Source organism: Muntiacus reevesi, chromosome 2 (genome assembly GCF_963930625.1).
Source record: "Muntiacus reevesi chromosome 2, mMunRee1.1, whole genome shotgun sequence".
NCBI lineage: Eukaryota > Metazoa > Chordata > Mammalia > Artiodactyla > Cervidae > Muntiacus > Muntiacus reevesi.
The window spans coordinates 212,789,167-212,801,959 of record NC_089250.1 but is presented as its reverse complement, the minus strand read 5'-3'; the positions used below and the strand labels follow the sequence as shown (position 1 = coordinate 212,801,959).

At 51.3% G+C, this 12,793-nt stretch overlaps 1 protein-coding gene across 7 annotated transcripts in view; it reads left to right on the top strand.

Annotated features, from left to right (window-relative positions):
* The window catches only part of CUX1 (cut like homeobox 1), a 347,907-nt gene that overhangs the window by 320,029 nt on the left and 15,085 nt on the right, over positions 1-12,793 (top strand). For 5 of the 7 annotated variants that reach the window (XM_065924892.1, XM_065924888.1, XM_065924886.1 and 2 more), the window contains one exon: positions 1,642-11,236. The exons of the other annotated variants lie outside the window; for them this stretch is intronic. In XM_065924892.1, coding sequence (XP_065780964.1) covers positions 1,642-2,344 — 703 coding nt within the window. In that variant the 3' untranslated portion in view covers positions 2,345-11,236. Of the gene's footprint in view, positions 1-1,641; positions 11,237-12,793 lie in introns of those variants that run through there. 7 annotated transcript variants of the gene reach the window in all.

Here is a 12,793-nt window from a genome sequence, read left to right as displayed (position 1 = left end):
CAAAAAGCTTAAGGAACTTGTCCACGTTTTGTAACTAGTAATTGACAAGCCAGATTTCAAACCCAGTGTGAACCGATTTCAAATCCAGTTTGCCTGGTTCCAAAAAGCCTGTGCTCCATTCTGGGCTAGGCTGCCCCTGGGACTTCCAGTTAGTTCATGATGGACCTGTGGCCTGGATCAGACCAAACCCTTAGCTGCCTATCTAGCCTCCCCCACTCCCGTCAGGGTGGAATGGGATTGAGTGTTCACCCTAGTGGGTGTTTTATAGCTGTTAAGGGGCTTGAAATCCAGCAAAGTGTATGTTCATCCTCCTAGCAAAGTGCCCATGGGAATTACCATTTCACAGGCTCCCAAAGTAGCCCCCAGGAAGGAGGAAAGTCTTCTGTTACCTCCTGGGGACTTCTGGGAGGGCTTCAGGACCTACCCCTGCAGCTTTGGTTGAGGGATCATCTTCAGGACAAGGGTCAAAGTTCACCCTATGTATGGAGCAAAAAACTGTGTAGCAGATAACCATGACCTGACTTGTGATATACTGGACTAAACTATAGCTGGATTCTCCCTGGCTCCAATCTCCCTACATCCAGCACAGGACCTGGCATACCATGGGTTCTCAAAAAATGTCACCTTTATTGAGTTATACACACTGCAGAAAATATCTTCATGCACGCCTAACCCAGGGCTTTCTGCAGGCCCAGTTTCTGCAAGACACTGGACTTGGTGCTAATTTCCCTGAAGATGTTATCCACTAACAATTGGCTCATGATCAGAGGTTTTTAGGAAGAAACACCTAGAGAGACTTCTGATTGAACCCAGTACTGTGAGCATGTTAGAGAAATTCTGACACAAAAGACTTAACAAAAGCCCTTTCATGACATTACAGGGCTCCAAAACAGGGAAGGCCTGGGCCCTTCTGTAGCTGTTTCCTTTGGACCTGACAAAGTAGTGAAGCACACTTTCCATTGTAGGCTGAACTCAGCTTAATTAAAACATGGTGGATGTGTTTGAGCACATATTTGGCCTCCCTCCTGATTGGTCAAAAGTGACCCTTCCCTGGTCGTCTTTTAGAGGAGGGAATTAATTGAAATTTAATCACACAAATTGATAGAATCCCACCTCAGCCTTGACCAGAGACTCTGACCTGTGGCTCAGAGCTGGACACTGAAGATTTTCACTTTGGGCACTAATAGTTGGTTCTCTCTCAGGAGGTCGGGGGCGGGGCAGTGGTTACCATTCATACTTTATCTCCTTGTATGAATCCATTCGGCCTTATGGCTGTACACCAAGCACCAGTCCTAGGTGTGGGTGTGCAGAGAGTGAGACCTTGCCGTGCCATTAATGTTGGTGGTCCATCCTTATGAAGAGGGGACTGGCATTCCAACCAAAGGACAGGTTACTCAGAGGCCCCGAGCCTGGGAAACTTTCAGCTGGGAGGGTTGCTGGCTCCTGGCTGGGGAGGATAGGGTGGCTGTAAAGAGGGGCTCCACTCCAGGCCGCAGGAGCCTGAGCGGCTGTCAGGCCGGTGGGAGGGAGATGTCGGGCAGTGGGCGGAGATGGCAGGAGGCCTGGGCCGCGAGGGAAGGGACACGGGGCACCCGTGCACAGAGGTCCCCTGACGGCGCCCCCACTGCTTGTGTCTCGTAGGTCTCGGATCCGCAGAGAACTGTTCATTGAGGAGATTCAGGCCGGGAGCCAGGGCCAGGCCGGGGCCAGCGATTCGCCGTCGGCCCGGAGCGGCCGGGCCGCGCCCAGCTCGGAGGGCGACAGCTGCGACGGCGTGGAGACCGCCGAGGGCCCGGGCGCCGCGGACGCCGAAGAGTTGGGCGGCCCCGCGGCCGCCGCCAAGTCTCAGGGAGGGCCGGCCGAGGCGGCTGCGGCCCCGGAGGAGCGGGAGGAGGCGCCGCGGCCGGCAGAGAAGGCAGAGCCGCCGCCCTCGGGGACCCCGGTCCCGGACGCCGCCGCCGCCGACGACGAGGGCCGGCCCCGGGTGCCGCCGCCGCCGCCACCCGAGGGTCCCGCGGACGGCCCGGGGCCCGTGCCAAACCCCGCCGCCGCCGCGCCCGCGGCCGGGGAGGACGCCGCTACCTCAGCCGCCCCGCCGGGCGAGGGCCCCTGCCGGGCCCGGGACGGCGCCGACAGGAGTTCCGCTTTGCCAAGCACCAGCGCGCCCGCGGCAGCCCGCAGGCCCAGCTCGCTGCAGAGCCTCTTCGGCCTCCCGGAGGCGGCGGGCGCCAGGGACTCGCGAGACAACCCCTTGAGGAAGAAGAAGGCCGCGAACTTGAACAGCATAATCCACCGCCTGGAGAAGGCCGCCAGCCGCGAGGAACCCATCGAATGGGAGTTCTGAGAGGGCGCCGCCCGCCCGCCCGTCGCGCCGAGTCTGGCCGGGCCGGGCCAAGCCTGACCGGGCCGGGCCGAGTCTGGCCGAGCTGGGCTGAGTCGAACCGAGTCTGGCTGAGCTGGGTCGGGCCGGGCCGGGCAGAGGGGCGGGCGCCGACTCCGCGGCAGGGACCGTGTTGCGCACTTAACCGCCCTGCGGGCCACAGGGCAAAATCGCCATAGGCCAAGGTGCATATAGAAAACAAAAGGAGCATTAAGCCCAATCTATGTCGTGTTTTCAAGGAAGAAAACGGAAATGTGTAGTCGAGCTTTTTTGTACCCTGAAGTGTTTTTTTTATTGCCCTAAGTGATTTCCACAGGTTCTGGAATAACTCTTACAGCTTTGCCTTGCGCCCTCCTCTTTTCGTGTGGGCTTTAAAAAAAAAAAAAAATCAAACCCACATATTAAAAGGGGGCTTTTTATCTGCCATCTAATGGCTTCAGAGCGATAATACACTATTATCTTCTTAAACCAGGAAAAAAGGGGAGGGGGGGATTTTTCAGAAAAAAAAATTTAAAAAAGAAAGTTTTTGTAGCTGTTCAGTTGCCACTAAGAGATTGCACAGTCAAACCGACTCTAAACACACTAGTTTGGATTCCTAAATATTTTCAAGTAAAGAATCTTCTCCTTTGAAACTTTGAACTAAAGTAAAACACATTTACTCCACATATTTTTTAACAAGAAAAGTCACATCAGGAAAATATCAGATTTTGTGGTAGCTGACGTAGTGTTTTCTTGTACGTGAATAGAATCCTGACATGTAGTGCACATTGATCCATAGCTTTAACTGACTCTGGGCTTTTGCTGACCAGGGTTTGTTTAATACACTCCATTCTAGGCCAAATCAGGACAAAAAGAAAAGATCCGAATCTAGGTATTTTATAATCTGCTTTTTAACCTCTAACCGCAGAGCACGCTGATCAGACCTCATATCTTGGAGGTGTAGGAGACAAGTTAGAACTGTAGCATGTACCCGTTCATTTTGTTTAATTTATGGTGTCTTACGTCTGTGTTAGTGCGTCTTGCACATGTGCGAGCGTTGAAAGAGAGGAGGAACGTGTAGGCCGCGAAGGTCGCCGCAGGCAGATCTGGGGCCCCTGGGGGCCCCTCGCCCCTCGTAGGCAGCAGTCTTTCCATGACACAGAAGGCACCTCACCTCACACCACTCTCCCGGGCGCCTGATGGACTGAGCCCCACCAGGGGACGCCACTCCCTGGGCCTGGGCAGGGCTCGTGCGTGCGCCCAGGCACGCGCATAACTCTCTCTCTGTCTCTCTATCTGTCCCTTTCTTCCCACCACAAGCACTGATGACTGTTGACGTCGTGGGAAGCCTCCTTCCTTCCCTGCAGAAGAGAGAACGTGGCAGTCTGGGCTCGGCTCCCACCCCCCGTAGTCTCACACCAGAATGTTGATGCTCTTCACTTCCAGACCAGATCATTGGCCCTCCATTCATTTTGCCTCTTGGGACGTTCTTTTTATGCACAGTTTAGGGCAGTCTAAGTACAAATCAAAAGTCTAACTTGTCTCTGATTCCTCCTGTCGTCTATGTGTATATGCGTGAGAACAGAGGTGTATGAAAGTGTGCGTGTGTGCGTGTGTGCAATTTTATACGTCTGTGTATTTTCCTAAGTACCTGTGCACACATAGAGTGCATTACTGCCACCTTTTTTCAATAAGCTGTTTTATCAGTTATGGCTTCTACAAGTTTGCTAATTTAGACTCCTTTATTGCCATATCTTTAAACTAACAATAGATGATTTCGGTATATATATATATTTTTTTTTGCTTATTTATAGGTGCTGTATTTTATTATCTGATTGTTAGGAAGGGATGAAAGGGGCAAATATTCTTTAGAGGGATAGACTGCCGGCAGTATTGGGTATAATTTACAAGATGTAGTTGTCATACTGTATATTACTGATTGAAACCTTTTTGACCGTATTGTGTATCATTGAAACCTTTGTCTTAGGTCAACATCTTTGGATGACATTTTAATGGTGCATTCATTATTTCTTAAGTTTAATTAATATTACCTTTTTTTGATTTGGGGGGGGGTGGGAGGGAGTTCTAATTTTAAAGGTATGCTCCCGCTATTACACCTCAGTGTGCTTGTATTAATTAACTTGTAGGACTTTGACTGTAAGATGTGAAACCACATTTCTTGCATGACGTTTTAGAAATTATGTATTTCATTTACAGTCTTTTAACCTGCAACTGCAGCACTTAGTTCAAGTTTTTCACAAATTTAAGAGTCACTACACTAAAGACAATGCCTTTTCATGAAGAAGAAGTTTGCAGAAGGCTCTAGGAGGCTGGGAGGCAGGCCGTTTGTCTTTTGATGGTTTCATATCATTCTGAATTTGAAATCTGGTTCAGTGAGCAGAGAATTCAACACGGAGGAGCTTAAGGGGAAAATGGATTCCCATCTGGCTGAATCCAGGTGCGTTGAGAAGAGGGCGTTTGCATCCGTGACCCTCAGGACAGTGAGTAGCAGAGCCCCTGACAGTACTGTGGTGTCCTCTCCACAGAAACCTCAAGGAGGAATTTTGTCATCACATGATGAGTCTCCAAATACCCGACTTTCAGTAGAAGAAAAGCAGGGCGTTAACAGGGAACGCCAGGGTAGTGTTTTCGCTTTAAAGGCATGACTGTTATTTACTAAGGTGTTAAATCGAGGAAACTGATAAAGTATAAATCTGTCCATCCTCGTGGCCAAATAGTAACGTCTAAAACAGCCACTTTGGCTCTTCCAGGCAATTTAGTCATTTTTGTTGGTTTTGTTTCTTTTTTTAAAACTAGGTTATTGTTGATTTCCATTCTGTCTTTTTTTGCCAGACTTACATCTGGGTGCTTGATACAATCAGTTGGTTAAATTTTGCTTGCAGTTCCATGTTTGTATTCTTTTTTTTTTTTTTTAACTGCGATCCTAATCCTATGATCTCTTGTGTTTAAACTGTCACTGTAATACTTTTAAGAGCTGCCACTAAATAACAGAAACCTGGGGTGGGGTGCCCCCCTCCTCTTTGTGCCCCTCAGTCTGAGTCCAAGGGTTGATCTTTCATCTTGATAAGCAATATTCAAGTGCCTTGAACAGCATCCCCTCCATGGGCTTTACCTTCCGCTGACTGGCGTTCCAAGCAGTAGCTCCCACAGGCAGCCGACCTCTTCCTCTTTCCGCTCCATCAGTTTAAAAAGCTGATTTGTACCTCTCCCCTGGGGAAAACTGTTCAGTAGAAAACACTAACACTTAATTACAAGCTCCATTATACCATTTTAAATGGCTTCTTTTTGTTAATTGGAGGCAGTGTTCATAACTTAAGGTTTTTGCCATTACTTAGCTGGCTAAGTGGAGGCTCCGCATACAATCAGTGTTCAAGTTCAGCCTCTTGACCCTTGGTTCCTGCCCACATTCTCTTGCGGTGTCTGAGGTAAAAGGGGCATGGCTTCACTCCTGCCTCCTGGCTTCCCAAACAAGTCCTCTTCTCTTGAACTTCTGGATGAGTCTTGTGATTTCTGTCTAGCAGGTTGCCCTTCTTTAGGAAGGATTACCACGGCCATCTAACTCCAACTCGGTTTTCCTCGGAGCTTACCTGCCGGAAGAACATCGCAACACAGGGTGGCTTGTGGTCAGCAGACTGGGGAGGCATCTCCAGGGTCTGCCAGGATGCTGACTTGTACGATCACTCTCAAGTCATGGCCACTATGTCTGGGCCAGTGACCAAGGCAGAAAGATAAGAGCTCACGGCTTCTCTGGGACAGTTTCCCTGTTCTTCCAAAGCACAAATGCCTCCCTGCTCATCTGCCTTCCTCCTGTGGGCATCTTTGTGTCTCCCTACTTAAAAGCCAGATGTGCTGGTTGGTGGTCCAAACTCAGAGTGCAACAGAACTTTGGGTGAAGTGTTCCTGTCTGCTCCCTCTGGCTGTGAGAGCCCCTCCCCAGCTGCCCTCAGCCCCAGGAGGAAGGAGACAGCCGAATGCCTCCATACCCAGGGCCGCCACAGCCCCGTAAGCAGACCAAGCAGAGGGCAGGTTGTACGTAAGCTCTGGCATCCGCTACCAACCCTAAGATCACCCAGCAGTCGTGCCCTGAGAGGTTGGGACAAGAGTCGCCGGACAGCTCTGTCCACAGGCAGGTGCCTTCCCACCTAAAGTTGGCCTGGGTTTCTTTGTTCTCCCTGAACTCGTGTCCTGTCATGCACAGGCGATCGTTGAACTCTGTTGACTTTCTATGCAATGTTCTTCATTCCTCTGATGGTAGGAAAACAAACCTCCCTGAAAACAATAGAGGAGCCAGCAGGAGCAACACTCCCGTCCTTCTGGGAGGAGCACACAGTGAAATGGTGTTGGTGATTTCCTAGATCTTGAGCTGGGGGACAACAGCCTTTGCCTTAAATGCACCACGGCAGACGCCTCTCGACAGGCGTATAGAAACCAGAGTCTGCCCTGAGCTATCCCCGGCCGCTCCCCTCTGAGGCCAGTACGCCAGCTGCTCAGGGGAGACGGAGCCCGGCGAGGTCAGGCCTCCCCGACAGGCTGCAGGTGGGATCCCTCCCTGGATGTTCACCCCCCCACCCCATGTCATTACACTCATCTGTCCCCTTCTACCTCACTAACCACGCTCCCATTGGACCTGCCCCCGCACCCCTCAGAACCGCGAGGCAAGTGGGATCCGGAAAGAGAAAACATAGAAGCGTGGCGTCCATGAGTGTAGCTCGGCCTGGTGGGCAGGCGGCTTCCCTCTTGTAAGCACAAGCCGGACAGACAGCTGTGCTCTGCGAGGCGCAGGGGTCCTCCTCTTGGCCTCCACCTGCTCCTGAAGCGCTCACAGCTGTTTCCTCTGCAGGCAGGGGCGGCCTCGGGCCCCACAGGACCTTGTCTCTGCCCGCCTGCACACTCTGCCCATTCCCGCTCAGCTGTTGAGATCGGTCACAGCCGCTTCCCTCACCCCGGGCTGCCCCTCCATGGCCACATACGGATGCTTCCCCAGCATTCCCACCTGGCACGGGGGAGCTCTGTTGTCTCTGGCACTGGGAAGTTATAATCTCAGCCCTTCTGTGAGGTCTCCATGGGAAGCATCCCAAGGACAGGAAAGGATTCGGCCTTCCCGAACCCACACGCCCAGTCTTCAGGTGTGTGACCTTTTCTTCCCCAAAGAATAGGCCAGTTTCTGTGCTGTGCTGAAGAAAACCAGCTCCCAGGGCTGCTGGTTGGGTATGGGTCCACCCAGTCTGGTGACCTAAGTGTTTTCTTGATGGAAGGAATTTGCACGCACTTACTGGGAAGAACTCATATTTAGAAATCCGTCCCCCTCGCTGGCGCTGTGGTTTCTTTGCGCCTTGATGGTGTTAGGGGAGCCTTCGTGAACCTGCCCTAAGTGGCCAGGTGGTAGCCCGGGACTCCCAACACAGTGAACATCTATTTCCCGGTGCAATGAATGTCAGTCCGGCCAGCACACCTGCTTGCTAAGAGGATGGTCCAATTTAACAATGTTTCTCCCATTCGGATTCCGTTCTGCCTTTTGGTAGATGAAAACTACCAGGAAAAAAGGGAAAGGAAGTTCCCAGTTGAAATTCCCAAAAGATCAAGGCTGTGAGACGCTTAGAGATGTACAGAAAGCTGAGGCCAGAGCACTCCTGTTGTGGGGGCGCAGTGTAGATGGAGGCAACAGAGGGGGGTGTGGGGAACGAGGAGCTGAGCATAAAATGAGCCCCAGAGCCCGCCTTTCCCCAGCAGCCTGGGAGCCTCATCCTTGGTCAGGGAAGAAGATGGAAATGTAGTTCCCCCACCATCTGTCCCATGATGGGAGCTGCCCCTGCCTGCCCAGGCCTTGCCACTGCCCTTCCATCACCACCTCCCCTCCAAAGAGACTGTGTCCATGCCATCAGTGGCATACTCCCCATTTTCATTTTTGGATGAAGTGACATTTAGCTTTAACGAGACATTTCCAAAGCGCCTAGTCTCCTCCAAAATGCTAACTTTAAAAGTTGGGCATCGTAGGTGAAAAACCTTTAAAAAAAAAAAAAAAAAGGCTAGTGAAAGACATTAGGCTAGGCATAAATGCGCACTTCCCCATCCTTGCTATTAAACATTTAAAATACCTTTGAGTTGCTTTTCATGGATCATTATAGCTTATCCAATAATGTAAAGAAGTAAAGTCTGTGTTACTGTAATTCTTGTAGTGTTTAGGCTCTCATTTCTACCACAAAATATGCTGTATGCTATGTATCAAGCTTTCTGTGAACAGAAAGGAAAGGTGCCTTATATTCCAAAGTCGTGGCTACACACCCCTGTGGACAGTAATCAGAAGCACAGTATATACCGAAGCATTGGGACTTCCGTTGGTGAAACCAGATACCAGTCAGCAAGATGGATTGAAGTGGCACGGGGCTCCTTTTGTTTTCTGGTTCCCTTTTTTTTCTCCCCTCCATTTTTCGTTTCCTTTTTTCTTCTTTCTTTCTTTCTTTTTTATGTTCTCATAGCTTGCTTTAAACAAAAAGCACTTAAATAGATGACTATGTGTAAAAAGCTCTGTGCAATAGAAATCATTTCCCTTCATTTTTAAGAGAGAACGTATTGCACACCAAATGGACTCAAAGTAAGCTTTAGACCAGGATGATTCAGGTTGTGGAGGAGCAGGATGAGTTTGTTCACTGTAGTTCCATTTTGTTCGTGAACTGAAGGGAAAACGGGCCTCCCCAGCACTGCCTACCCCCCTGCCCCGCAACCCCATCTCAGCCTGCCTCTTGCTGACCACCATGCTAGTCACGCAGGGCCCACGGGCACCCACCAGAACTTCTGGCTGGGGCGGCAGGGCGCGTGGAGGGGGCCTGCGACTAGGCAGCTGAGAACCCTCCCCAGTGAGCGTGTGACCACAGGTGTCCCTCCCAGCACTTCACCTTTTTCTTGTTGAGATGGATCGACTGCTACTGACCACCCCCCCCCCCCCGCAGCGTGCGTGAGGATAATTATAAAAGGATATTTCCTTGAGGAAAAAAAAATTGTTTAAAAAAAATATTTCTATTCTATTTATTATTAGGTTAATCATTTAAGTACTTATCAGGAGTGTATTGTTATTTTGTGTCATTGTTGTTACCATAAATGCTTCTGACTTTCACTCCAGCTTTTGCTGTCTTCTGCCTCCCTCCCTCCCCCACCCTCAGAGACCCAAAGGGTCTGGGGGATGTGATCGGAGGGCAGAGGGGGGCTTCTCTGAATCAGCTGTCCCTCTGCAGAGTAGCCACTCAAAAACTGGTGGTCTCCATCACATCTCACTTTTCAAAACGAGAGTTGATGAACAAAACAATCTCCCAATGTTAAGGAAGCGCCAGGGTTTGAAGTTTGCTGGTGTGAGGAGCTGTAGAGGAGACTTAGAAAAAGCAAAGCTCGGTTCCCCCAAAGCCTCCTAGAGCCTCCGGTCAGACTTCTGGGTTCATGACAGTTCAGGAGCCCCGGGGCAGGGCGGGCGCGGAGGCCTGGTCGAGCCTGACTTCGGGTGAGAGAGAGGTCTCTGGCAAGGCTCACTGGGCTGACAAGTTTCCATTGGCTTTTGTTACAGTTGTTGTTTTCCTTGCCTACAAAGTTGGTCAAAACCATCTTGCGGAGCAACCATGTTTTTCTGTCCAGCTGTGGCTTAAGGACCCGCTCCAGGGGAGCAGAGTGGGGAGCCCCTTTCCCCCTTCCTGTGGTTAAGTGTGGAGGAAGCATGGGCCAGGAGCACAGCTTTCCGTGGAGAAGCACAGCCAGCAAGACACCCAGTGGCTTGCTCATTGGGTGTCAGGGTGGTGGAGGCTGAGGCTGCCCGCCGCCCCGAGGCAGGGCTCCCAGAGGGCCTGCTGACCCCCGACTCCCTCTCTGTGTCACCCACGGCTTTTCCCCCCTCTGACATCGTCTGGGGTCCTGATTCTGTCCTCTTCTCTTTGAAAGCCCTCTGATGAAACAATGGCCCCATCCCTCCCCCTACAAGGGTTTCCATTTCCCCCAAGTCGTCTATGCATTTCTCTCTCTCTCTCTCTCACCGTTTTCTGCCTCATTCCTAGAGAAAACGGGCATCTCATGTGCCACCCTCTGAAACACCCCCTTCCCCCCCGCTTTCAGAAAATGCTGTGCATTTTGGGAGACGTGAGGATTTCATCCAAAATTTTGAAAACATTTGCGGACAGCACATTAGAAAATAAAAATGGGAAAAAGCAAAACGAAAAGGCGGTGTGCCCCCACGTCCCTTTCCACTGAGTAAGACCTAGCTCTTTGCGATTGTGCAATAAACTACTTGCCATGAGAGCAGGTGGCCACGCTCCTGCCCAGACTACTAACTCACACAGCACAGGATGGCCGGCCGCGCGGGGGCCTCTTCCAGACGCCTCCCAGTAAGCTCAGCTCCCCCCCTCCCCCACCACCACCCTGTCTCGTGGTGTCTTACGTTTTAGCAGTATTTTATATTTTCTGTAACGCACTAAATCTTAGATGTTTTTAGAGCTTGTTTGTTCATACTCACAATCACAGATTTTTTTTTTTAATCCTCACAATGACCCAATTGACCAAAAAAAAAAGCATCATTTTTGTACAAATAGCTTTGAGAAAAGCCTCTGTTGTGTTGCTGTGACCCATCTCCGGTAACATTTTATTTCTTGCTATTTGTTCTCGACACGAGAAGTCAAAAGTTGATCCGCCTGGCATGGGGGTGGGGGAGGCACCCGTCGTCCCTTCTGTCCTTGGTTTAGCCATACGACGTTTGTTCTCAGCACTGTACAACGGTCCCTATATGATATGGAGAAGCAATATCACTGTATGAAACTCACACCATGTATTATTATTATTCACTAGCACCCTAGGTGTGATAATTGAAGTAAATATCTTTTATACAAACACAAGAACGCGTGGGTTGTTTTTATTTAAAGGGCTCTGGCCTGAGGAGGAGCAGCAAACACTTTTCATTCTGGGTCCAAAGGGCACCTCGAGCACTGCCTTCCTCTCGTGCTTCCTCGTGCGTGTGGTGTCGGGGCCGGGTGTCGGCAGAAACCCGGGTAGGATGCGCGGGGGACCTGAGGGCCAGCCGGCCCCGCTGTCCACGGGTCTCCTTCTGGGTACATATGAGGCCCTACGTCCCCGCTGGAGCCTGGCCCTCCCAGCACCGGCTTCCTTGTCTGTGAAACAGGGCCACCACGTGTCTCACAGGCTTGTGAAGACCAGGAAGGGTGCCCGACCACGCCGGGCGTGGCCCTGGGCTGACTGATGGCCGCAGCCAGTGCCTGGCCAGCCGCCCAGCCTCAGCCTGCGGGTTTGAGGGGCATGGGGGGGGGTCTCTCGCTCTGTTCCCTAACCCCTGTGATGTGGTGAAGGACGAGCTCAGGGCACCTGTGAGTGCGGGCAAGTGAGTGAGAGGAGGAAGGAAGGAACGGTGTCTTGTGGGCTTCTGGAAGGATCAGGCTCCTGAGAAAGGGCCTCCAGCCAGCGCTCGGGGCTGGAGGCGGGAGAACCCCGCAGACGTGGCTGCCCGGTGGTCCACAGGCTTGTGACCAAGGATGTTTCTCGTCTCGGGATCTAGAGGGTTGGAAGAGAACCGCCATCCTCCCCGGCCTTTGACTGGTGGGTGGGGGCGGAGTGTATTTGTCGATTGTGCCTTGATCTGTGCGTTTCAGAATGTGAAGTTCCCACTGGTGATACAGAAGCGTGAGCTAAGCTAGACTCAATGCGCCCTCCACAGGAGACCCTGAAGCAGGGAAAGCCTCCCCACCAGAGCTGGGCCCTCCCAAGCCTATCTCCTCCATCACCCGGATGTGGAAGTGTCCAGAGCTGCCCCCAAATGTCTGCCCATCTCCCACCACGGGAGAAATTACGTAAAATCAGTAAGGCTCTCCCAGTTTGGCACTGAAAAAAACCTCACTGCAATCATTTTCTGTTTGCTAGTTTAGGTACACCCCTACTTTTAAAAAAATCCTTTAAATTAAAATATAAAATGTGAAAAAAAAAAGGAAAGAAAAGTACCTAACACAAAGTCTTTTTACCCAGAAGCTCTCCCTGCTCTTGCAGTGAGATTTAATTAAGCAGAGCTGCAATTGCACGTGGTTTTGTGGCGCCGGCTCCTGTCTTCGAAAACAGCCAGCACCAGAGGCAGAGAAACAAGCATGATTTGACGTGCCAACTGCGGTCGGGTGCTGTCCCCACGCAGGCAGTGTTCAGCCTCCCTGGGCACAGCTCTTCTTCTTTCTCTCTGGTTAAATGGATCTGAACAAAACTGTACCTTACTTGCTGCACTGGGGAATGGCAGGCTTATACCGCGTAAGGTGACACAGTGATATTATTAATGTGCGTGGCTCATCCGCAGCTTGTGTTTTAAAGGGCTTTCGCGTGGCGGCCTCGGGGTGTGTTGCTACTACCTCCTCCGTGGCCCTAGATGTTGGCTTTGTGGGGGTCAGAGGG